Below are 21,969 nucleotides of genomic sequence, written 5' to 3'. Positions count from 1 at the left end.
ATGGGAAAAAGCACCGTACTGAGCCTCTCTCTTCATTCACTAGCTGTCCTCAGTCACTGTCTGTGTATTAATTCCTCCTTCCTTCAGAAAAGCCCTTCTCCATCAGGAAGGGAAGCATCTGATACAGTCAGGGGAGCCTTGCTTGGCTTCTCACTGCCACCACCGTGAGCTGTCTAGAGATGCTCTGCTGAAACAGTGCCTCTGAGAGCAGGCTTGGCATTGCTGAAATCTGCATGCTTGCTTGGTTTTTCCCTGAAATCTCTCCATTTTCCTGACTTCATCCTCTTCCTAATGGAAATCCTGGGTTGTGTTGGTGTCTCAGCTTTCCAACTTAACTGGGGTCAGGTCTTGCCTAATTATAACTCACCTGGTGGAACAGGTAAGCTGTATCTGCAGCTGGCATCAATAATTAACCTCGTTAATGCCAGTCAGGCTGAAGTACCCCAGCTGTGAACTGGGAGGGGAGAAAAAGGGCTTCCCCTGTCCCTCCTTTCCTCCTCTGCAGTGAGAGGAACTGGTGGTGAGTAGTGCTATGGCTTCAAATTCAAGTCTTTCCAGGACACAGGTGAGCTGGAAACCATAAGGGAGAAGGGGAAGGAACCTTTGCAAATGCACTTTTTGATCTACCTTAACAACTGCTATAGAGAATTAAATGGAATTCATTTCTGTGATGAAGGAATTAATGGCAATATGGAGAATAAGGCTCAGGTAGGAGACTTGAATCCAAAGAAGGGAATAAAGCCTTGAAATTCAAATGAAAAAATTATTATATAAGCATAAAGGAAAGCTATTTTACACCTGTAAGACTAAATGTATAAATATGAAGCAACTTCTCCCTCTGGGAAGAGAGGATTGTGCTTCTAATTCACCCAGACAAATATGCAGCTTGGCTCCATCCGATTCCTTACACTCCAAGAAAGGCCAAACCAAACCCTTTGTGTTTCCTTCCCTCTGTGCTTATGACTTTTTCTCAGACTTCTTGCTGCTGCTGTGACCTCCTCCATGCTGGCAGCCTTCTGGGGCTAGGCTAGGCTTGAGATCCAAGCCCTGTGCTCTGGTTTATCTGGCTCTCCAAGGGCTTCATCAAGCTTGATGCCCCCCCTTGCCTGCACAAAGGACTGGAGCTCCCAGAAAATTCAGCCAGCTGAGGAAGTGCTGAGAGTAGCTGGGCTGTTAGATACAGGCATCTGGGTGTAGTTTCTTTACCCCCCATTGTAAGGAAGGAAGAGTGATGTCTTTATGGGGGTGAGAAATGTTCTGGCCTTTAGTAGTGGAGTGGGACTAATCTGGGAACAGGTGAGTTATGAGCCAGATAACAAGGGATTTGGATCTATATCCAGTGCGGAGGCAGCTTGAATTATTTGAGGGCAGGTGCTCTGCTCTCTTTCGTAAATCCATCTTTGGCATGCCTGAAGCCAAGGGTCCCAAAAACAAAGGCCTCCTAAAATTGCAACCCCCCCCTTGCTCCCAGGCTGTCCTCTTTCTTCTTAAAGCACGTTGGCCCCTCAGTGCCCAGCATCAGTGATTTCCCCTGGGACCAGCTGAGTCCCCTGCCACCTTCTCCAGCAGCCTGTTCCCTTGAAAACACATTCTTTGCTAAACTCCAAGAAGGTACAAGTTGGGAAAACTCTTGCTTCCACCCTTGTTCTGCTCCAGCAACATCTCAAAGTGATTGCTCTCTTTGCACACTCAGGTCCTATTTTAGAGTGTTATTTCTAATCCATAACACTGAACAAATCAAATGCACAAAGTGTTGCCTCTGTCTTGAAAAGCCACATGAAATGGGAAGCGATACTGGTAGCAGGAGTACAGGAATCCTGTTGTATGCAGGGAAAACCCAATTAGTCTGTGCACCCCGACAAAGGTAGGACTGAGCCTTTTAGCAAGGAGTAGCTAATCTTCTTTAGAAAAACTAAGCAGGGACTACCAGTGGAATAGAAGTTGGTGTGGTACTGTTGAATATCTCTAAAGCCACTTATAGGTTCAAAGAAGGAACAAGGCCATTGCCAGCCTTATTATTTTGATTTGTTTAATGAAAATACTCTGCTCATTCCATAGATGTTATGCTTTGATAAGGTAATTGTTCAAGGGCGCAGCTTACATCCTATTAATACCGCACTCTGGGCAAATTAAACCTGACCCAGTGGAGAGGCAGATCCAAGGAGCCCGGTGGTGGTGTGGCACTCTATCTTTTGTTCAGCATCCTGATGGGGAGCAGAGTTGGAGGAGTTTTATTCTTGGGTTTGGGTCTTGCCTTCCCTGGGAGGAAAAAAAAAAAAAAAAGGAAATTACTTCCTGTTACATGTACAAATTAACAGCATGGATAACCCAGTTCCTTGCAAAGCTGTAGGGTCAGTGTTGATGGTGCAGGAGCACTCTGCATTAGAAAAAATGCAAACTTTTCCTTTAGAAATAGTTCTGGAAGTGGAAACTGTATTCTGGCTGCTTTAGGGCTTCAAAAACCCCATGGTCTGATTGCATGGAACTTTTTCCCTTCTTTAGCAATGAAGTTAAGAGCATCTCTGGCAAATAAGCAGAGCCTTGCCTCCCTTAAGAAAGGGGAGGGAAGAGGTGAATTGGGCACCAGTGTGATGCTCTCCATGCAACTTCAGGGCCATGCTCTGGAGCTGGGGAACCAAGCAAAGACCTTAAATTTCCCTTCCCCACCCTGTCTTTGTTTCTTCTCACCCGCCTGCAACCAACAGCAGATCTTAGCAAGAAATGCAGTTCTTTTTTTCTTTTCCCTTTGAGGGGATGCCTTGCCCAAGGACCTCTGATACCTGGGGACACCTGGGGTCTTCTGAGACCTGGGACATGGGAGGGCACTTCTGCATCCATGGGTCAGGGATGCTGCCAGGGGCTCGAGTGGGATCAGGCACCAAATACTTGCACCCAAATCCCATCTGCTTCCTTCAGCAGCTTCTGGGGTTTAATGCAAATGAGAAAAATTAATAATTTTGGTGATATTGAGGATGAGTGGGCTCGGCTCCCCTGGCCCAGGAGTTGCTTTGCCAGCTCTCAGCCACCTTTTTTTAACCAAGCAGCCCGTTTTTCCTGAGCCTGCCTTTGCTGCGAATATTCCTTCTCCACTTTCTGGGTTTTCTGAGAAAACAAACACTTCAGGCTGAATGGGTTACTCTTCCTTTCACGATTTTTCAATGGTCATTTTAAAAAATGTGGGAGTCCCTCAGAAATATTTTTTTAAATCCCCAGTTTTCAAGGTGGATTTATCGCCCTTTAAAGAGAGATTTATTGGATAATCGCTTAAAAAAATAATGCTTATTACTCCGAGATCTCAAATGGAAAACCTTCCCACATTAGTAATCTTCTTGTAATTGCTGAAGGTAGCAACTTTTCATTAAATAATTCATCCCCAGGCAGATTTTTTTTTTTGCATCCTGCCTGGGGGGGGAAAATCTCGACCAAATTCTTCAGGTTTTGGTTGACCAGATGAGATGCACCTGGCTTATCTTCTAAGCAGATTTCTCATTTCAAGATCCACATTGCTCTAGAAATGGGATGGCATCCCAGAAAAAAAATAAAAGAGCAGGACTTGTTTTTGAGGAGAATCATAATTAATAATAATTGGTGACTGGGGCTGCTTGCCTCCGGTGCAGCACTTGTGCCCCGGTGTTTTTTCTGGGCAGGCTTAGCTAACCTGTGTGCGTCTTTTTCAAGTCGAAAATTGGATATACGGCCCTTTTTCCCCCCAGCCTGGCTGTGTTAGCCCCCTCCAAGGAGACACCTCGCACTTCAAAAGCCCCTTCCTCTCCTGGAGGATGCAGGGGATGGATGCTGGGGGCCAGAGAGGCTCCTAAAAAATAAATAACTAAAAAAAAAAAAAGCCAACTCCATTCCCTTCTGCTTATGAGTTGGCTTTCAGCGCTGATTTACAAGCCGTTTCTCCAAAGGGAATAGCGATATACGGCATTTATCAACCAGAAACATACCTTAGGAAACCATGGAGATGCGCAGGGAAAGGGGGAAGCGGGGAGGAATTCTGCCCCTGTTCCTTTAAGCAGTTACTTGCTCCTTTCCTGATTGATGCTTGTTTTAATCTATTGCTCGCTGCTCCCAGGAGAGAAAAGAAGGGGTCTCTCTTTTGTGAACATGGGTAATGAAGCAGAGCACTGGGCAAAAAAAAAAAGGGGGGGGAAAAAAACATTTAAAAAAAAAAATTAAAAAGGGGTTCCTCCTTTCTCAGCTGGGTGCGCAGGTAACACCCCCCGGCCCCCAGCTCTGCATGTGAAATCGCCATTTCACCCCTGCACACTCCTTAATTGTTAGAAAAATGATTTGTGAAATTGCTTTCCAGCAGGAGTCTGTGTGTCCCCCTCCCCGGCTGTGACAGTCCCCTGTCACCCCTCATCCCACCCCCCCTCAAACAAAATTAGGGGCTACTGCCGCGTACTGCCGCACCGCTTAAATAGAAATAAATACCAAAAAAAAATAGAAGGTAGCTCTTTGCTTGGTGGCTGCCCGCAGCTGGCAGCAAGTGCTGGAGGAGAAAGTGAAGTTGGTGTTGGGGGTTTTTTGTGGTTTTTTTTGCCTGAAAGTGTCAAATCTTACCCCAATTGGAGGGAGGGGGGAGCCGAGGGAAAACAAATGCTGTTTGATGTGAGATATTTTTCTCCCGGCGAGGTAACCCTAGAGCTGAGGGAAGGCAGGGACTCCGGGCTCGGGTTCTTTAGTTTAATCTTCTCCCGGTGCTGGGAGAGCAGAAACATTTAATTTTCAACTTTATTCCCAGGCTCTTTCCTTCCCATCTAAGCAAATGAAAGGCAAATAATTGAATTACTGCCGCGCTGGAGGAATGCAGTGGAGCAGGGGCTGCGAGGAGCTCCGGGCTGGTCCCGCTCGGCTCGGCCCGTTATTTCTCTGCCTAAAACTTCGGGAATTGGCGTTTTCGGGGAGGAGGGGAGGTGAAAGGCTTTCTTTTCGTTTGCTGGAGCCCCAAAGTCGGGGCTGCGCCGGGATGGAGGAGGCTTCGGAAGCAACTTGACACCTCGGGAAGAATTGCAATATTGTATTTTTTTTTCCCCCTGTCCCGTCTTTTTTGAGGGGAGTTTGGGCGAATTTGGAGCGTGGAAACGGGAGAAAACCAACTCGGGGCCGCGCAGCGAGGCGGGTGCGGGGGAAGAGGGTGAGCGATGAAGATGTGGCTGGACTGGGAGGGGTCCAGCCAGGGCTTTAGTTTCAAAGCAAAAACCAGCACCAGGAGAAGGCAGGGGAGGATTAGTGGTGGTGATGCCCTCGGGGGGGACAGGGAGGAGATTTAGGGGACCACATTTTGGGCGCAGACGGGTCAGAAGTGTCGCTGGCTGCTTTATCCCCCCCCCCCCCCCCCCCGGATGCTTTTAAGGGCGGGGGAAGAGAAGCTTCCAGCGGTTTGCACGGCAAGTCCTTTTACAGCTGCAAACAAAAGGGTTCGTGAGCCCTGGCGTCATGCCCCGCTGCGAGGAGGATTCCTGCCCCGCTCCTATTTTTTGGGGAAAACATTGGCTATTTGTTCAGCCCGTCCCGGGTCAGCGAGCGAGCGGGCGGGCAGTTCGCGGGAGAACGGCGGGGAGCACCCGAGGGGCTACCCACCCCCCCCACCCCCCCCTCCAAATGGTACCAGTTGGGCAGCTGGGAGCCCCTCTCTTCATTAAAGCCGTGATGCTAACGAGGGAGAAGCGCAGGGAGCTACCTGGTGGTGGGGCAGCTCAGCTGGTCCCCAGCTCGGACCCATATAGCGGGGGTGCTGGGCAGGACCAGCCGCCTCCCCTTAACGGCCAGGAAGGGGGGGGGCAGCGGGTCCGACCCCTCCCGGGGGAGCGGGCTGCAGGGCGGCGAGCGCTGGGCTCGGGCGGGCAGCTAAGGGGGGGGGGGGGGGCTGTAGGTTTGGGGGGATTTTTGTGGGTTGTTTTTTTTTTTTTTTTTAATCCACGCTGCACCCCTAGGCCAGGATCAACCCCCCCCGGGTCGGCCTTACCCCTCTAGAACCCGCACGGATGCTCTGGGTGCGCCTAACTTAGGCGAAAAAAAAGAAATAAGAAACACTTCAAATAAAAAAAACACCTTTCCTAAACTTTCTCCTTGCTCTTTTCACCCCAATATGTTTTCAGCCCGGGAGAGGGGAACCCCAGATATCCGTCAAAAGGAAGCCAAGCCTAGTAATGGATAATAACGTCTTTTTAAAAAAAAAATAAATTAAAAAAATCAGCTTTGCCTGAGCGCTGGGAAGCTGCTGCCGCTTATTGGTCTCTCGGCCCTGCCGTGGTACCCCCTTCCCCGGCCATGAATAAAAGAAAGGAGCCGGAGCCTATCACAGCTCGCTCGTCCTCCCCACGGCCCCAACTTCAGCGCTTTAACAACTTCCAAACCCTCCATCTGACACCCCCCTCCTCCTCCCAGCCACCCCCCCCCCCCCCCCCGAGCATCCCTTAAGCGACAGGCACCGACCACCTAAAAAAAAAAAAGCAACAACAAAATAAGGGGGGGGGGGGAAGTCGGCTCCCCCCTCCCTCCACGTCCCGTTCCCCCCCCCCCCCCCCCCCCCCCCCCAGCAGCCCTAAGCCCAGCCCAGCACCGAGGCAACTTTGGATGTGGCTGCTGCTCCCGGCAGTCCGGGTTACATTCCTCCGGAGCGCCCGCTCAGGCCGGCTCTGACATAGCCCTAAAACTTTCAGAGGAATTTCTGGTGGGTGATTCCCCCCCTTTTCCCACCCTCCCTTTATTATTGCTATTATTTTTCTGCTTATTATTATTATTTTTTCCTTGGAGCAAAGATTTCTCGCTTGTTTTGCAGCCGCGGGCTGGAAGAGAGAAGCGCTTCGGCTCCGAGGAGAAGCATCCCCGCAGCCCCCCCCCCGCCTCGGCTCTCCCGGGGCCAACGGGGTCCCCCCCGGTTCGGACCGGACCGCTCCACCGCCCCGACCCCCCCCCCCTCCCCTTCCCCCCCCCCCCGGCCCACCATGGCAGCTCTGCCCGGGACGGTGCCTCGGATGATGCGCCCGGCTCCGGGGCAAAACTACCCCCGCACCGGCTTCCCCTTGGAAGGTAGGTCCGGGAGAGCCCCTCGCTAAACCGCTCCTGCCCCGGCACCCCGCTGCCCCCCGGGGGGGGGGGGGGGCCGGCCAGGGCTGCTCCGGCTGGGGGGGTTGGGGGGGGGGTCCCGAGAGGAGCCATCCAACTTCTGCCCGGGATTTAGCTCCTTCGCTTCCCGCTGTGGCTGCTCGAAATTACCGGGTTTGGGCTTCTTTTATTCCTATATCCCCCCCCCCGTATTTAAAATAGTTGCAGGCATCCCGTCGATTTTGGGGAGCAGGTTCTCACGGTTTGGGTTTGTTGAGGTCATTTTAGTTGATTTTTTTTTGTTTGTTTGTTTTAAACCCGCAAATACCCCGACGATTTACTCTACCCGCAAAGATGGGGAAAACCAACCAAATTTATTGTTTTCCACTTTTTCTGGAGGAAAATAAGCAAAAATAAACCGACCCTAAACTGGGAGCATCCGCAGCCGAGATGTCCTTGGCCGGGGCTGGCGAGTGGACGGGGAGGGGGGGACACTTTGTAGCTGTCACCTCACGAAGTGTCATCCCCACCTCGTAGCCCATCAACTTTCCCCGTCATCTGCTTTTCCTTTGTGTGCCGGGGTTATTATTTCTAGGCACACGCCGACCCAAAAAAAGGCAAAATTAGAGCGGGACCCCTCTCCCCGCATTTATTAAACGGGGAAATTTCATCCAGCCCGTGCTCAAGTGGCGAAACTCAAACCTGTGGAAAACCACGCAGGCTGCAAAACACACAAGCTGGGGGGATTTGGTGAAGTGCTTTTCTGTAGCAAATGAAGTAAAACAGACGGCAAGGGAAAGGATCAAAGGATTACAACAATATTTGCACAACATGACTGGGAATAATGAAAAGAGAGAGCGGCCGGCGGTTTTAGTACCTCTTGAATGTAAAATTGGCCACTCGAGTGTTATCTGTCGATAATGATATATCCAGGGAGTGCTGGCCAAGTGACTCGGAATTAGCGGTGCATGATTCTTGTTAAATCGCGAGGCAATTTCTGGAATCGACTTTTCTTTGTATAAAGAGCAAAATCACCCCCCTCGCCTTCCCTGTCCCTCGCCCCCTCCAGCCTTGCTGCAAATTACCCAGCTGAGTTCTCCCCTCCTCGCTTCTTTTCTTATTTTTTTTTTTCATTTCCAGCCTGTGAAATCATATTAATCTGCAAGATCTACATTGCGAGATATTAAACAAACCGGGGAGGGGGATTAACGAGCCGCCGGTGCCCTGCGCCGCGCAAGGTGTCGGGGATCCGCGCTTCTTCCGCGCCTCCCCGAACCGCTGAACAAAAAACCACAGGAATGGGGGGGGGGAATCTAACCAAAAAAAGCCCCTCGAGGGTATTTAACAAGGTTATTTCCAAAAGTTTGTTTGGAAGGAGGTAGCCCCGTAATTTGAAGCAAGCAGTGGAGTGCGCTTTTGGGGGGGAAAGGGGAAGTTTTGGGGGGCTTCACCGTGCGGTTTTAAATCTTTCGCTGTGAGAACGTCGGCTGTGATTTAAAACACAGGTGTGAAAAGCCAAATATCTACATAAAATATAGATATATAATGTCAAATATCTATATAAAATATAGATATATTGCCAAATATCTATATAAAATATATAGTGCCAAATATCTATATAAAATCTATATCTGTAATGTAAAATATCTATATAAAATCTATATATATAAAATGGCAAATATCTAGATAAAATCTATAGATATTATGCCAAATATCTATATATATAGACAGAAGCATCGTGGCCGCCTGGGAGAGCGGGGTGAGGGGCGTGCGGGTCGCGGGCTGGTTTTATTTTCCCTGTATCGATGCGAAAAGTCTTGCCCGTGGTGGTGGGGCTAAATACCAGGGGACGGGCGAGAGGTTCCTCCCTGCTTTCACAGTCTCAAACCCCAGGAGGGAAGCTGACGGTGCAGGGAGGGATGCACCCCGTTTTGCCGGGTTTTTCCCTCTTTTAACTGTTTTCCCCCTCGTTGTTTTGTCTGGGTTCCCCCACCACCACCCCTTGCTCTGCAGTTTCCACCCCGCTGGGCCAGGGCAGGGTGAACCAGCTCGGGGGGGTGTTCATCAACGGCCGGCCGCTGCCCAACCACATCCGTCACAAGATCGTGGAGATGGCTCACCACGGGATCCGGCCCTGCGTGATCTCCCGGCAGCTGCGGGTCTCCCACGGCTGCGTCTCCAAAATCCTCTGCAGGTACCAGGAGACGGGCTCGATCCGGCCCGGGGCCATCGGAGGCAGCAAGCCCAGGGTGAGTGCCACGCTGGGGCCGAGAGAAACCCCCCTGCCGGGTGGCAAAAAAATTCAGATTTTTTGGGGGGAGGGGGTGTAAGTTTATTCAGGTGTTCGTGGAAAGCAGGGAGAAGGGGAAGGGGCTTTAATGAAGCTGCAGTTCGCAGGCTCAGATGGGTAGAAGCCGGTGCGGGGTTGAAGGCTATGAATAAATTAAAGTGATTTTTTTTTTTTTTTTTCCCCATGTGCAACAAGTGGCGCGCGTTCAAGCATTTGCTTTGGCCCCGATCTGTGGGGAGAAGGCGAGCCGGGGTGTTTCAGGGAATAATAAATCGATGAGTGCGTGTAGCCCCCCCTAAAAGCATTCCCCACACCCCCTCCCTGCCTCCTTCCCCCGGGGCTCAGGATAACCCCATCCTGACTGATCTCCTCAGCCCCGAGACGCTAATTTTGAGGCGGCCAGTTTTTGGAAGCCTTTCCCTAGCTTTATTTTCCTCCTTTTCCCTCCCTTCAAATGCCCATTCTCAGCCCCAAAACCAGCAGCCAGGGCGAGGAGAATTGAACCGAGCTGAACACCTTTTCTTTTCAATTAAAAGCGCTTTTTCTCTTCCCTTCCCTCTCTCTGCACACGCGGGCACGCACCGGTGTCCCTTGATCACAAAAGCAGGTTGCGACTCCCGACGTGGAGAAGAAAATCGAGGAATACAAACGGGAAAACCCCGGGATGTTTAGCTGGGAGATCCGAGACAGGCTCCTGAAGGATGGGCACTGCGACCGGAGCACCGTGCCCTCAGGTGAGAAGGCAGCTTGGCAAGAAGGACACCCCAATACCTGTAGGAAGACGGAGGGAAATTATTATCACCATCAAAAAAAGTTTCCAGGGGCTATGAACATCCTCTCAGCCTTTGCTTTGATAGGGGAGGGGGGAAAAAAGAAAAAATCACCCCAAGCAAACCCACAGCGGCAAATAAACACCAGGCGAGGGGGGTTTGTGCCCTGGCTGCGCTGCGGTCTGCTGGAAAAACAAACACAAACAAACCAATTTTCCCAACTTATTCCAACTCCCGTGAAAGCAGGGGGGCTCTCGGCGTGGAAGGAGCATGCACAGAAGCAGACTCCCAATCCAGGGTTACAGGGGACCCCGGGTGCCCCGCTGGGACTTGCTTGCTTGGTGGGGGCTGCAGAGAGGGGTTGCCATCGGCCAGGGATCCCCATTGCCCGTGGAAAGTGACCCCGTACCCCAATATTGGGATGTGCGAGCTCTTTGGGTCCTGGCTGAGGGTTTCCCTGTTTTGGGGGGCTGAGCCTTCTCTGTGGGGCACATCTCCCCCAGAGCAGGACAGAGCCCAGGTCTGAATCCAGGCTGCAGGTCCCATTTGGGGCTGGGGTACTGGGGGGCCATTTCCCTCTTCCGAAGCAGTCGGTAGCCCTAGGGGTGCATGTCTCGGGGTGTTGCACTGGCTGAGATGCTCCGTGGGGTATTGTGCACAACTGGGTGCTGCTCATGCCGGGTGTCTCGTGGGGACAGTGATGAGTGTGCCCAACTTTGGGTGTCCAGCTTGGCAGCTCAGTGAACTCGGGGGTGTTTTGGAGGGTGCAGAGGACCGGGCAGGTGCATACCCCTGGGAAAAGGGGGTGCGGGTGCCCTTTATGTGTATGCAAGGCCTCGCGCCTGAGTCGTGCAGCCCCGGCTTGGGTTCTCCCAGCCAGCTCCCACCTTGGCTTCCCAGGCAGCTTATACTTGCCTTTTTGTCTTTGACTGTCTGAGGTTTAGTGAGTTCGATTAGCCGTGTGCTACGCATCAAATTCGGGAAGAAAGAGGAAGAGGAGGACTGCGACAAGAAGGAGGAAGACGGGGAGAAGAAGGCCAAGCACAGCATAGACGGCATCCTGGGCGACAAAGGTAAAGGTGGCTGTGTGTGCCCCAGGGCTGGGCTGGAGGGGACATTTGGGAGAGGGGACATGTCCCTCCCTACCAAGAGTGAGACAGGGATGGTACCAGAGCCTCTCGTGCTTGTCCTTTCTGAAAATGACCGACAGCAGATTCGCGGGTGTGATGCAGGGCCCTGGGAGGGGAAGGTGGTACCCAATGCCTCAGGCTGAGGATGCTTTCCCAGGAGGAAGAGTTGTTGGTGTTTTGCTCTGGATCAATTATTTATAAAGAGGCAAAGGAGATGGCTTGGGGGCGAGGCATCTCTGATTCCTAAATGAATTTGTTAAACAGATTTCTCTCCTGCTCTCTAAGTGGTCCCCTGAAACTCTGGCTGACAGTTGACCGATTTGGCCAATCAATATCAATTAGGGAAGCTGGGATCGGCGCTGCACTGGGGCTGCCGCTGAGCCACCGGTGCCGGGGAAGTGCCGAGGGGAGAGGGGGGTCCTCGGATTAGAGAAATCTGGGGGGTCTCCACCCCAAAATAAAATCGGGAAAAACAAATCTGGCATTTCTGATGAAAGGCCGGAGGCCAGGCCGGTGGTGGAGGAGAGCAGCGGGCCCTGTTATCACCTCCCGTGGTTGGCGCTTTCCTCTCCTGGGAGGGAAAATCAAACTTTTTAAAGCTCCTGCACTGTAGATGTGGGGTGGGGGACAAGATACGGCCGGAGCTGGCCCTTGTGGCACTTGTAATTTTATTTTTGGCAAGCTTGGTGGGGGTGATGATTCCCCTTCTCCCTCAAAAAAGGGGGAAAGATGGCATTTTTAGGGGGCATAATTGGGGTTTATCAAGGGGGGCGTTTGCAAAGGTGGGGAAGTTTTAAGCGAGGGGAGGGAGGAGCTGCTGCATCGGCTTGGGTGGAAAATGATTGCCTTGCGTCACAGAGCTCAGCACTTTTTGGGGGGGAAAACAGAAATATACAAGTCTTGGGGATGTGCTTCGGGAAATTGGGAGTTGCTATTTTTCTTCAAAATTGATGGCAAAATGGCGATGGCCCGGGCCTGTCGGGGCTGAGGAGGTTGGAGTTTCGCGATATCGCCGGTGTCAGGCCAAGAGGGAGCAGGGTGAGAGTTGTTTTCTGTACGGAGAGGGTCCCCAATCCCGCTGCGGGAAGCGACGGGGATCGCTTACAAAGTTTCCCACTAGCTACAAAGTTTTCCCCATTTTGGGACAATGCGAGTGAGTGGGGAAATACTGAAGTGGGGGGAATTTGGGGCAGAAAAAAAGCTGCTCCATGTCACCATCAAACGTTACTGGGAGTTTTAAATGAAGGTGCACAAAAGGGGTTTCTTTAAGGATCTGATCCTTTTTTTTTTTTTCCAACCTTGAAGATGAACTTCACTTACAAAGACCTTCAAGTCTATTGAGGCTTTATAAGCAAAAGATTCCTAACCACAAAAGCAAACAGTAGAAGGAAAAAAAAAAAAAAAGAAAAAAGGGAAAAAAAAAAAAAGAAGGGGGGGAAAAAGGGGGGAAAAACCCTAGGCTGCCTTAAAAATGGAGTAAAGGGATGGGGGAGGGAGGGCTTGTCTATTCTCATTCAAAATTCTGCAAGGAGGAGAAAAAGTTTGGACAAAGGGCCAAGGAAGGGAAGAAAGGGAGATAAATTATTCAAAACTCCCTGCTGTTAGATAGTTTTGTAATATTATAGGACCGTCTGTTGGAAAAAGGATAGCCGTTGGACGTTGCAAAATGTTGCTTGTGATTTGGAAACAGGCGATGCTCATTTGCAAATCGGGGCTATTGTGTCCGCGAAAAGCTCCCCCCCATCACTTCGTGGTGTTTTTAATTTTGTTGGAAGGGGGGGGGAGAATTTTGGTTTTAAGATTTATTTTGTTCGAGCCTCATCGCTTGCAAAAAAAGAAAATACAATTTTTAAACCGCTGAATGACATTTTTTCCCCTTGGCCGTGCGTGTTTTCCCCATCACCACTCCCAAAATAAATAAGAGTGAAGGAGCTGGAGGCTTTTTATTCATTAATAATATGCAGAAGTGCATGTCAATAAGCAAAACAAAACGCTCTCTTCTTCCTTCATGGGTAATATCGCGGACAAATCAAACACGAGCCCCCATTTCTTGTGTGAAACCAGCCCGGTTTGAATCGAGGACTAATTTGGGCAAATTCCTGATGCGGGAGCCCGCGGAGCGCCGCGTTACCTCCGAGCGCGCAGGCTCCGCTCCCGTCCCTTGAGAGAAAACCCGATTTATCACTACATTTGCGGGTTTTCCTTCCCCCGCAATCGCTCCCTGACCCGGCAGATTTGCGGAGAGATCGCCCCAAAAGGCTTCGATCTGAGGTTTTACGGGGGGGAGCATCAGTCGCAGCAGCGGCGGTTTGGCAGCGGGTTGGACCCGCCGCGGCCGCGATCGCAATTAAAAATAATAATAATTAAAACAATCACATTCACCGCCGTCAATGTGTATTTTCACGTCTGGAAAAGTTTTAATGGCTCCAATTAAGGTAATTGATGATTCAACTTGTAAAACACTCGGAGGCGGTGAGTGTGCGCTGTCTGCGTTTCCTTTCATTTTTTCGCTCGAAACTCCTGCTGTTCTTGGCGATCTCCGCCCTGCAATCCTGCCGATCTCCCGAGAGCTCTGCGATAAAACACAAACGCTAGCGCGCTCCTGACACTTGTTCTCCAGCTCCGCTTTTGCTGCGTGGGTGTGGGGGGGTTCTGCTTGTTTGTTGGGTTTGTTTGTTTTTTTTTTTAAAAAAAAGCATTTTTATTATTATTGCGGGGGGGGGGGGGAGAGGGGGAAAAACTTTGTTTTAGCCTTTTTTCCTCTTGACAAACGCCTTTGCTCCATTTGCGGGTTCTCCTCGCGGGGAGCCGGAGGAAGACAGCCCTAAATGCTCTCTCTTTTTAAGTGTTAAAGAAAGCTTCCACCCTGCGCCTGTTTCTTTCTATCGTCTGCTTGGCATTTAATAATGTTAAGACTTATTAGAGCTGGTAATGAAAACTGTGGCTGTTGAATAGGGAGCTGTGTTGGAGAAGGGTGTAATAGCTCCAAGGCATGCTAAGAAATGTATTTATCCCCAATCAGTACTCACTCTCTGAGTTCCCAGCACAAACGTTAAGTTGAAGGGTTTTAAGGCAGATTAAATTGAGCCTTTATTTCTTTGCACTTTCATCTTTAAACGGCTCACTCCAGCTAGCCCTGGGCATATATTCATGAGGCTTCACTTTATTTTTTTTTTTTTTTTTTTTTTATCCTTGTTAAGACCGAGTTATTATTATTTGGGGTTGTTGTTATTTATTATGGCTGGTGGGGTTTATTAGGGAGGGTCACACGTGGGCGATGCGCTGTTCTCCCTCAGCCCCGAGGTGCTCGGCGGGGGTTGGGGGGGGTGTCGTCTGGGTCACCCCAAATCCGAGGGGTGCAGGGGAAGGTGCTCAGCGTTCAGAGCGGGAGGAGCAGGGGCGGGGGCGAGGCCTCATCCCGGGGGGCATTAATTGCAGCCGGGTGCGGATGAATGGGGGGGGTTATGGGGAAGGGGTTCTGCCTGCACCGGAGGAGAGGGAGGTTCAGCAGTTTCCCTCCCTCCCCCCCCCCCCCCCCCGTGGCGTGTCACCCCACGGCCGCGAGTGGGGCAGGACCGGCTGCGGGATGCAGGATGCCTGCGGGGATGCTCGGGGCTCGCAGGGGACCGGGCAGCGGGGGACACACCGCGTTGTGGCTGGGCTGAAAATAGGAATTTTTAACGTTTTGGGGTTTTTTTAAATTAATTTTCTCCCCCGCTTTATTTCTCTGAACTCCGCTTTGTTGCACGGAATTGCTTCCACTGATGGATTTTTGCTTCCACAGCCACCCCCGCCCCGTGGAAACCGAGCCGGGGATAGCAGAGGGGTCGGGTTTATTAGGGGTGGGAAGCGCGTCCAGGTGTGAACAGCAGTGGCGGGGAGGGGAGCTGGGGGCGATGTTTGGACACTCGGAGGTGCTAACAATTTAATTTGCTAGCAGTCACTGCCGCTTGTGCAGGGTTGGGGGCTGGAGGCAGGGGGAAGCTGGTTGGACTGGGGGTCCGGGGTCCCGCCAAACTGAATTAGGCTCGGGGGGGGGGGGGGGGGACAGGGAGAAAGAGGGGCCTCCCCCCCACACACCCCTTGCTTCCACACCTGGAAAGGGGCTTTGTTTCCCAAGCTTGGGGGGAAGAGGGGATGCGGAGTCGATTTATCAGCAAACAATCTGCATTGATTTAAAACCAACAAGCGCTCTCTCTGTAAATGTATGTTTAGAAGGGAGATGGGGGGGGATAGACACTTCATCAAATCAAGGGATTACGAAAGGTTGGCAATCTAATCAAACAGAGACCAGGCGGGATTTGTGAGTGTTGCGAGTGGGATCAGCTCTAATAATGGGGGGCAGGAAAGAGATAGGGTAGTGTCAAGCAATTCATTGGCTTTAGGCTGAGTTATTCTGTGCATATTTCAGGGAGAAAGAGGAGGGAAAAGGGAAAAAAAAAAGGCAGGGAGAGGGAGAAGGAAGGGGGGGCTGGATGTGAGCACACACGGAGCTTACATGTCACAAAAAAAGCTGAGACAAATGAGGTACAACAATAAACACAGATAACAATTACAAAGGCAAACAGTGGCTTTTGGGAACAAGTAGCTGGAGAACCTGGTCTACATAAACAAAGTAGGCAAATGTTTGCAAGATAAACTCCTTCCTAAATCAAGTGTGACGGGGAGGAGAGAAGAGAGGAGGAGAGATAAGGTTGGAAGGGGGAATGAACGAGTATAATCTAATACAAGACGTTTTAAAAAACAAACTTAAGACAAGGATGCGGGGAGAGAGGTTCAATTATACAGTAGGAAGTGAAATAATATAAGGGAGATGTTTGTGATCCAGGGTTTGTTTGTGTGGTAGGGTTTGTTGTATTTTTTTCCCTACATCATCTCCCCCCCCCCGTCTTTGGGGGAGAAGAATAGGTTCAGTTACAGACCGGGGAAAATAAGAGGCAGAGAGTGGTGTCGGGAGCGCTGGCTGGCAGGTGGGGTGCCCGGGGTTCAGCTCGGAAGGGAAAGGAAAGGAAATCCGTTCTCGACGTTCTAATCGATAATTTGAAGGTGGATGGTAGATTATGTGATACAGGAGGAATAGGAAGTGGATATTTGGCAATGCGGGGGAGATGGATGCCCTGATAGAGGAGCAGAGGAAGGAAGCGGTAAAGTCTCTTTCTAATCCGAGGTTTCGCCCGTAATTGGGGTAGGAGAGAGGAGGCAGAGATTGAATTAAGCGGCAGGAAGGCCGTGAGGGAAATGTGTGATCCAGGTGTGCGCAGGGGTTGTTCGGAAACAAACAGATTCCCCCCAAAACCACCGCTCTTAACCCCCAAATAATTTAAAGAAGTAGTTTAAGGCTGTGTTGGGGCTTATTCTCTTTTACGGAGCCATGTATATATGGATCTTTCCAAATGAGAATTGTATATAAGAGAGGAGAGACGTGTCTGCAGTGTGGTTAAAGGAATTAGATATTTACCAGTTTGAAATAAGCCTGGTTATAAAAAAAAAGGGAGAGAGAGAGAGACACTGAAAAGATGAGACGGGAGAACACTTCAAACGAATTCATCATCTGGAGTGGTGAAGGGGAGATTTAGAGACAGTATTGGGAAGTTATTTAGATATTAATAACATATTTTCCTGAGGCGTCAGGAGTGCCTCCATACGCACTTTTTTCTCGCAGCTATTTGGCTGGGTGAAATATGGGAGACCCAAATGTTGGGAAGAGATAACACAATCAGCCTAGCCCTGGTCCTGTGACTGCATCATAGCATTAAACCCGGATTAACCTCCCCTTTCTCCCCCTCCCCCTCTCCCAGTTCCCCCCCCCCCCCCCCCTCCCAAAGCCCCCCCGAGAAGCTTTCCAAATTTTTCAGGGGAATTTACATGGCAGGATTTTAAAGCACATATAACACTAGCCTTAAAGCTGTAAGGTACTTACTCGAGCATTAGGGTAAGGCGGGGGGGGGAAGTATTTTTCTGAAAATTACGTTTGCTACAAAAGAAATAAGCAAATAAGGGACCCTCTTAAGACCTGAGCTTTGGAGATATATATTTATAGAGACTCTTCTTAAAAAAAAAAAAAAAAGCCCATTTCAATCAGCTGCCGCATTATTCTTCTCTCCACCACTGGCTTTTGCCTTTTTTTTTTTTTTTTTAATTTAATTTGAACTTAGGTCCGATTTGGGCCCTGTTATCGGGGAGAGGTGAGAAGATGCTGAGGGGGTCCCAGGCCGGGGGTTAGGGGGAGAGGGGAGGGGGAAGACCCGCGTGTCCCGGGTGGGAGCTGCTCCTGCCCGGCCAGGCACCGCTTCCCCCTCCCCGGAGCGCTGCAAGAAGCGGGTGGAGCGACCAGAGAACCTCGGGGGCTGGGGTTTGGGGGGGGTCCTTGTCCCCCTCCTCCCCGGGAAAACAGAACTGAGGAAGTTGGGAAGAGCAGGTGCAGCTCCCGGGGGGAGGAGAGGGTGGACTGGGGATGCGGCTTTGCCGGCGTGCCCGGGGACCGGGGGTTTGCTGCATTCCCCCCCCTCCCCGGTCTGCGGGCATCTCCTCCTCCCCAAAACCCCCTCCTCCTTCCCGGCTCACCGCGGCCCGGGGACGGTACTCGCTCGGGAGGGCTCGTCTGTGCGCTCGCACTTCGCATGGTCTTGCCACAAAAGAAATTAGATGTCAGCTAATGCCTGTTTTATAAAGACATTTGTCACCCGGAGTTGGGGAGAAGCAGGGAAGAGATGAGGAGGTGCGGGGGAGGGCGAGAACCAGAATCGGAGCTTTTTATTTTAAAGGCAGAATATGAAGGTGCGAGTGATGAAGATGATGCTGATGTTTCGGGGGCATGGTCTGGGACTGACCCCTGCGCTTTGAGGGGACCTCGGGGCTGTTGGAAGGGAACGGGAGGACTGCATCTCTTTGGAGGGAGATTGCACCTCCTCGGAGGGGCTGGGAAGGGGAGCGGGAGAGAAGAGAAAAAAAAAAAGAAAGAAAGAAAAAGTAGGTGAGGAAAAGTAGAGGCAGCTTGAGGAAATTGAGAAGCTTATAGTCTTTGATCCTTGGATGCTTTTCCTTATCAGAAACATTTGTGGTGACACCGGTACAAAGGAAGTTCATCATATTACAGACTGCTAGGGCTGCTTGCAGGAATCACTGTCTATTAATTAGCAGGCGCTCTGTCTTGTGGGACATACTAGATCTGAGGCTACATATTACTTGCTTGGATGGCTCTGGGTCCTGTGATGAATTGTTGTAAAGGGCCGTTGCTGTTTATAGGCTCTGCAGGGCTAGCCAAGGCAGGGGGGAGGCGGGGAGGACCCTCGGCTCATTCATGAAATATATCTATATCTATCAATCTATAGCCGGAGATGGGGAGGCAGAGGGGAAGGGGCTCGCTCATTCATGAAGTCTGCAGCTGGGGAGACATCTTAGCTCATCCATTTTGTGCGCGGCTGCGGGCCCGGCCGGGCTGCGCCGCTCTGGGGCTCCTGGGGGAGGTTGGGCTTGAGTGGAGGAAGACGAGGAAAAGTGCTTGTTTAAAATAATTAAAAAAAAAAATTAAAAAAGAACTGAAAAAGGCTAGCCAAGTCTCCTGGAAGAGAGGAGGTCGCGCTGGAAATGGAGGGTTTCCCTCCCCTCAGCAGCATCCCACCCGAGGGACGCTCCCCTCGCCCCTCACCTGTCCGCCTGAAAAACCAAAAGCAAGTCTGTTTTGGTGGGCAGGTTCAAAGAGGGGGCTGCCTTCCCTACGGCTGCTCGGCCCCCCGCCACCCTGCCCCGCCGGCGGTGGGCTGGGGGGGGGCGCGGGGGGCTGCTCCCCTGCCCCACGGAGGGATGTCCCGCCGCCCCACGGAGGGATGCTCCGCAGCCTCATGGAGGGCTGCTCCCCTGCCCCACGGAGGGCTGCTCCCCTGCCCCACGGAGGGCTGTCCCGCCGCCCCACGGAGGGCTGCTCCCCTGCCCCACGGAGGGATGCTCAGCAGCTCCGCGGGAGGCTTCGGGGGCGGCTCGGCGGAGGCAGGGGAAGCGCAAACCCTTTTTACACCCGCTCTCGCCTTCGAGCCAGCTCTCCCTGCCCGCGGGCTGGCTCTCTCTCTCTCTGGAAGAGGGAGCAAAAACCCTTCTTGGTTTTCACTCTTCTCTTGTGATTTTTTTTTTTTTTTTTTTCCCCCTGTTGCTAAAATTGGCAGGCAGCACTCTGCCTGACCCTGGGGAGCGGGGCCGAGGGCAGGGCGGCCGGCGGGGCTCCCTCCCGGGCGAGGTGCGGGCAGCCGGGGGGAGGACACCCGGCAGCCTTCAGCCTTCACTGCCGCCTTTGTCCGGAGACCCGAAAGGCCGCGGATCAAAGGGACCCGGTGGCATCTTTAAAGGAGCGGGGGAGGGGGGGGCGGAGAGCCAGTTATGAAACTGCGGTCCCCAAACCCAGGGGAGGAAAGGGGCAGGGGGGGCAAAAAACAAGTTATTTTCCTGTTTTCGAAGGGAAGGGGGAAAACTTGCCCCTGCCCCGCTGCCACTTCCATTGGCGTCCGAAGCTGGAGTAGAGGGAAAAGTCCCGAGCGACCGCAATTCTGTAGTTTATTTATTTATTTATGCCGTTCCTATTATGGGGACGAATTGATTTGCATTTTTATTGGGAATTAAAGGAGAGGGAGGAAAGTTGACTCGACAGGATTGCTCAACGAGAAGCTGCTTTTGAGCAACTCCCCTCCAAGCGGAGTTAAAAATACTCGGGTGATTTGAAGTTAGAAGAAGGGTCCTTAAATCGTCCGTGAAACTTCCCACTGTTAAACAGCTCCGTAAAGATTATTATTTTTTTTCCCCCTTGCGAAAAATCAGTCCAACCAGAGCCTTGTCTTGCGCTTTAATAAAGATCCACTGGCGGCATTATTTTGCATTTTTAAATGTATAAGCGTCTTTAAAAGGAGAGGGTGAAGGTACAAAGGACGCTTCGATGTCGAGGGATATTCAGGGGACAGTCATGTTTAAATTCGCTACAATTGTCTCCGGCACATTTGATTGCTCGGAAAAAGAAAGCAACACTGACATGAATAGGAATGGAGGCTGGGGGGGACGGGATTAATGGCCCCCAACCTTTGTATGGTGTAAATTATCCAAGAGAGGGCAGATAGCCGGAGCTGCTGGTGATTTTAAAGGGATAGATATATATACACACCGACCTATAGACGCGCCTATTTAGTAAAAAGCTGGCATTTTCCACGTTTTCCAGAAGGATTCGTTATTTCTGTGCAGTAACTTAATTCTTTTTAAATTCTTTCCCCCCTTCTCGCGAAGATGCCTGTTTGATGCTAAATAGCGGCAAATTGAGCTATTTGAAGCTGCTTCTTTTTTTTTTTTCTTTTTTTTTTTTCTTTTTTTTTTTTTAATAAGAATGTGAATATTTGGTTTATACCTTGTCGCTCTGTTTCTTTTTCCTGGAGTTTTCCCCTTAATCTCCTTCCAGCCACAAACCCTCCCTTGTGCGTGAGGCTGACTCTGCTCGCAGCGGGTAAGCTGCAATTTCCATTCCTGAAACTCCGGCAAAAGGAGGAGAAAAGTTTGGGGGGGTTTAATAAATGTTGTTTTTTAAACAAACAAAATAACCCAGTTCTTGCCACCCCCTATTCACGGGACGGGGGGTCTGTAAAGAGGGAGAGATGGTGCAGCCCCAGATTAAGACTCATCTAAAGGATGAGGGGATCCAAGGTGGTTAAATCCAAGGTGGTTAAATCCAAGTGATGGTTGGGGGAAAATTATATATATATATATATATATATATACACAATGTCAAAATCTCTTGCCTTTCAAAGGTGGACACTCTTCCCCATTTGTGCTTGGCAAGAAAGTCTCAGCAAAGCTCTGTCAAGGAGAAAAACAGGGTGGTGGTTGTGATCAATTGCTAAGGAATAAAATAACTTCAGCGCAGAGCAGAAAGCTGAGTGGCTTTAGAGTTCAGTTGCAAAGAGTCAAGTGTTCCCCGAGAAGAAAAAAATATCCCTGTCAACCCCCCCCCCCCCCCATCAGCTCAGTGGGCGGGAGGGAGACCTAAATATTGTAATTATTTTTTCCCTGCGAGGTAGGGAAGAGGCAGGGAAGGGAAAAAGCGGAGCCAAAACCCCCGCACCCTCGCCCCCCTCCCGGCTGCTGTGACTTCGTGACTTTTCTCTCCGATTTTAAACTTTACTCAGGCTGAATTTGATCTTTTTAACTCTTTTGCCACCATCCCCCTTCTCTTCCCCCCCTCCTTTTCTGACGGTATTTTTTTCTCACTCTGTTTTCTCCCCTTAACCTCCTCTCTTTTTTTTTGTCTGCCTTTCATTTGAAGCGAGGCTTTACAGCTTGCTACACTTTCTAAGTGCATCAATAGCCACTTTAGAAATACAAACAACTTTTAAAGATAAAATAACCAAACCAGAATGGGACTTTCAATGGGGGAATAGTTGTTGTCCTTTACCATGGAGTGTGCAGCCGCCTCTGCCTAATCCAGCTTTCATTTTCACCGACAAATGCCAAGAATCTATATCTGTCTCCCAACCCCTCGGGAGCTTGATTACACGACAAAAGGCTGCCATTATCCGCAGGAGAAAACAGGGAGGGGACACGGGGGCTCGGGCCTCTGAGGATGAGGGCATCTCCAAACTATTGACTTAGTGGATGAAGTCAAGAGCAAACACGCTGAGATCTAAAGGGAGGGAAGGCGCTGGCGGGAGCGGGGCGGGGGGGATGCTCGGGGAAGGAGCGGAGGAAAAGCAGCAGC

General features: G+C 50.9%; 1 protein-coding gene across 4 annotated transcripts in view; it reads left to right on the top strand.

The window, feature by feature from the left end:
- Window positions 1–6,956: 6,956 nt before the first annotated feature.
- Window positions 6,957–21,969, top strand: part of PAX7 (paired box 7) — a 102,766-nt gene continuing 87,753 nt past the window's right edge. For 2 of the 4 annotated variants that reach the window (XM_075437240.1, XM_075437239.1), the window contains exons 1-4: window positions 6,957–7,041; window positions 9,070–9,305; window positions 9,951–10,080; window positions 11,061–11,189. In XM_075437240.1, coding sequence (XP_075293355.1) covers window positions 6,957–7,041; window positions 9,070–9,305; window positions 9,951–10,080; window positions 11,061–11,189 — 580 coding nt within the window. Of the gene's footprint in view, window positions 7,042–9,069; window positions 9,306–9,950; window positions 10,081–11,054; window positions 11,190–21,969 lie in introns of all 4 variants that reach the window. The other 2 variants (XM_075437242.1, XM_075437241.1) reach the window with 2 other exon arrangements.

The sequence above is a fragment of the Opisthocomus hoazin genome, chromosome 16, assembly GCF_030867145.1.
Source record: "Opisthocomus hoazin isolate bOpiHoa1 chromosome 16, bOpiHoa1.hap1, whole genome shotgun sequence".
Classification (NCBI taxonomy): domain Eukaryota; kingdom Metazoa; phylum Chordata; class Aves; order Opisthocomiformes; family Opisthocomidae; genus Opisthocomus; species Opisthocomus hoazin.
Note: the sequence above shows the minus strand (reverse complement) of the source record. Positions and strands in the feature narration are given on the sequence as shown.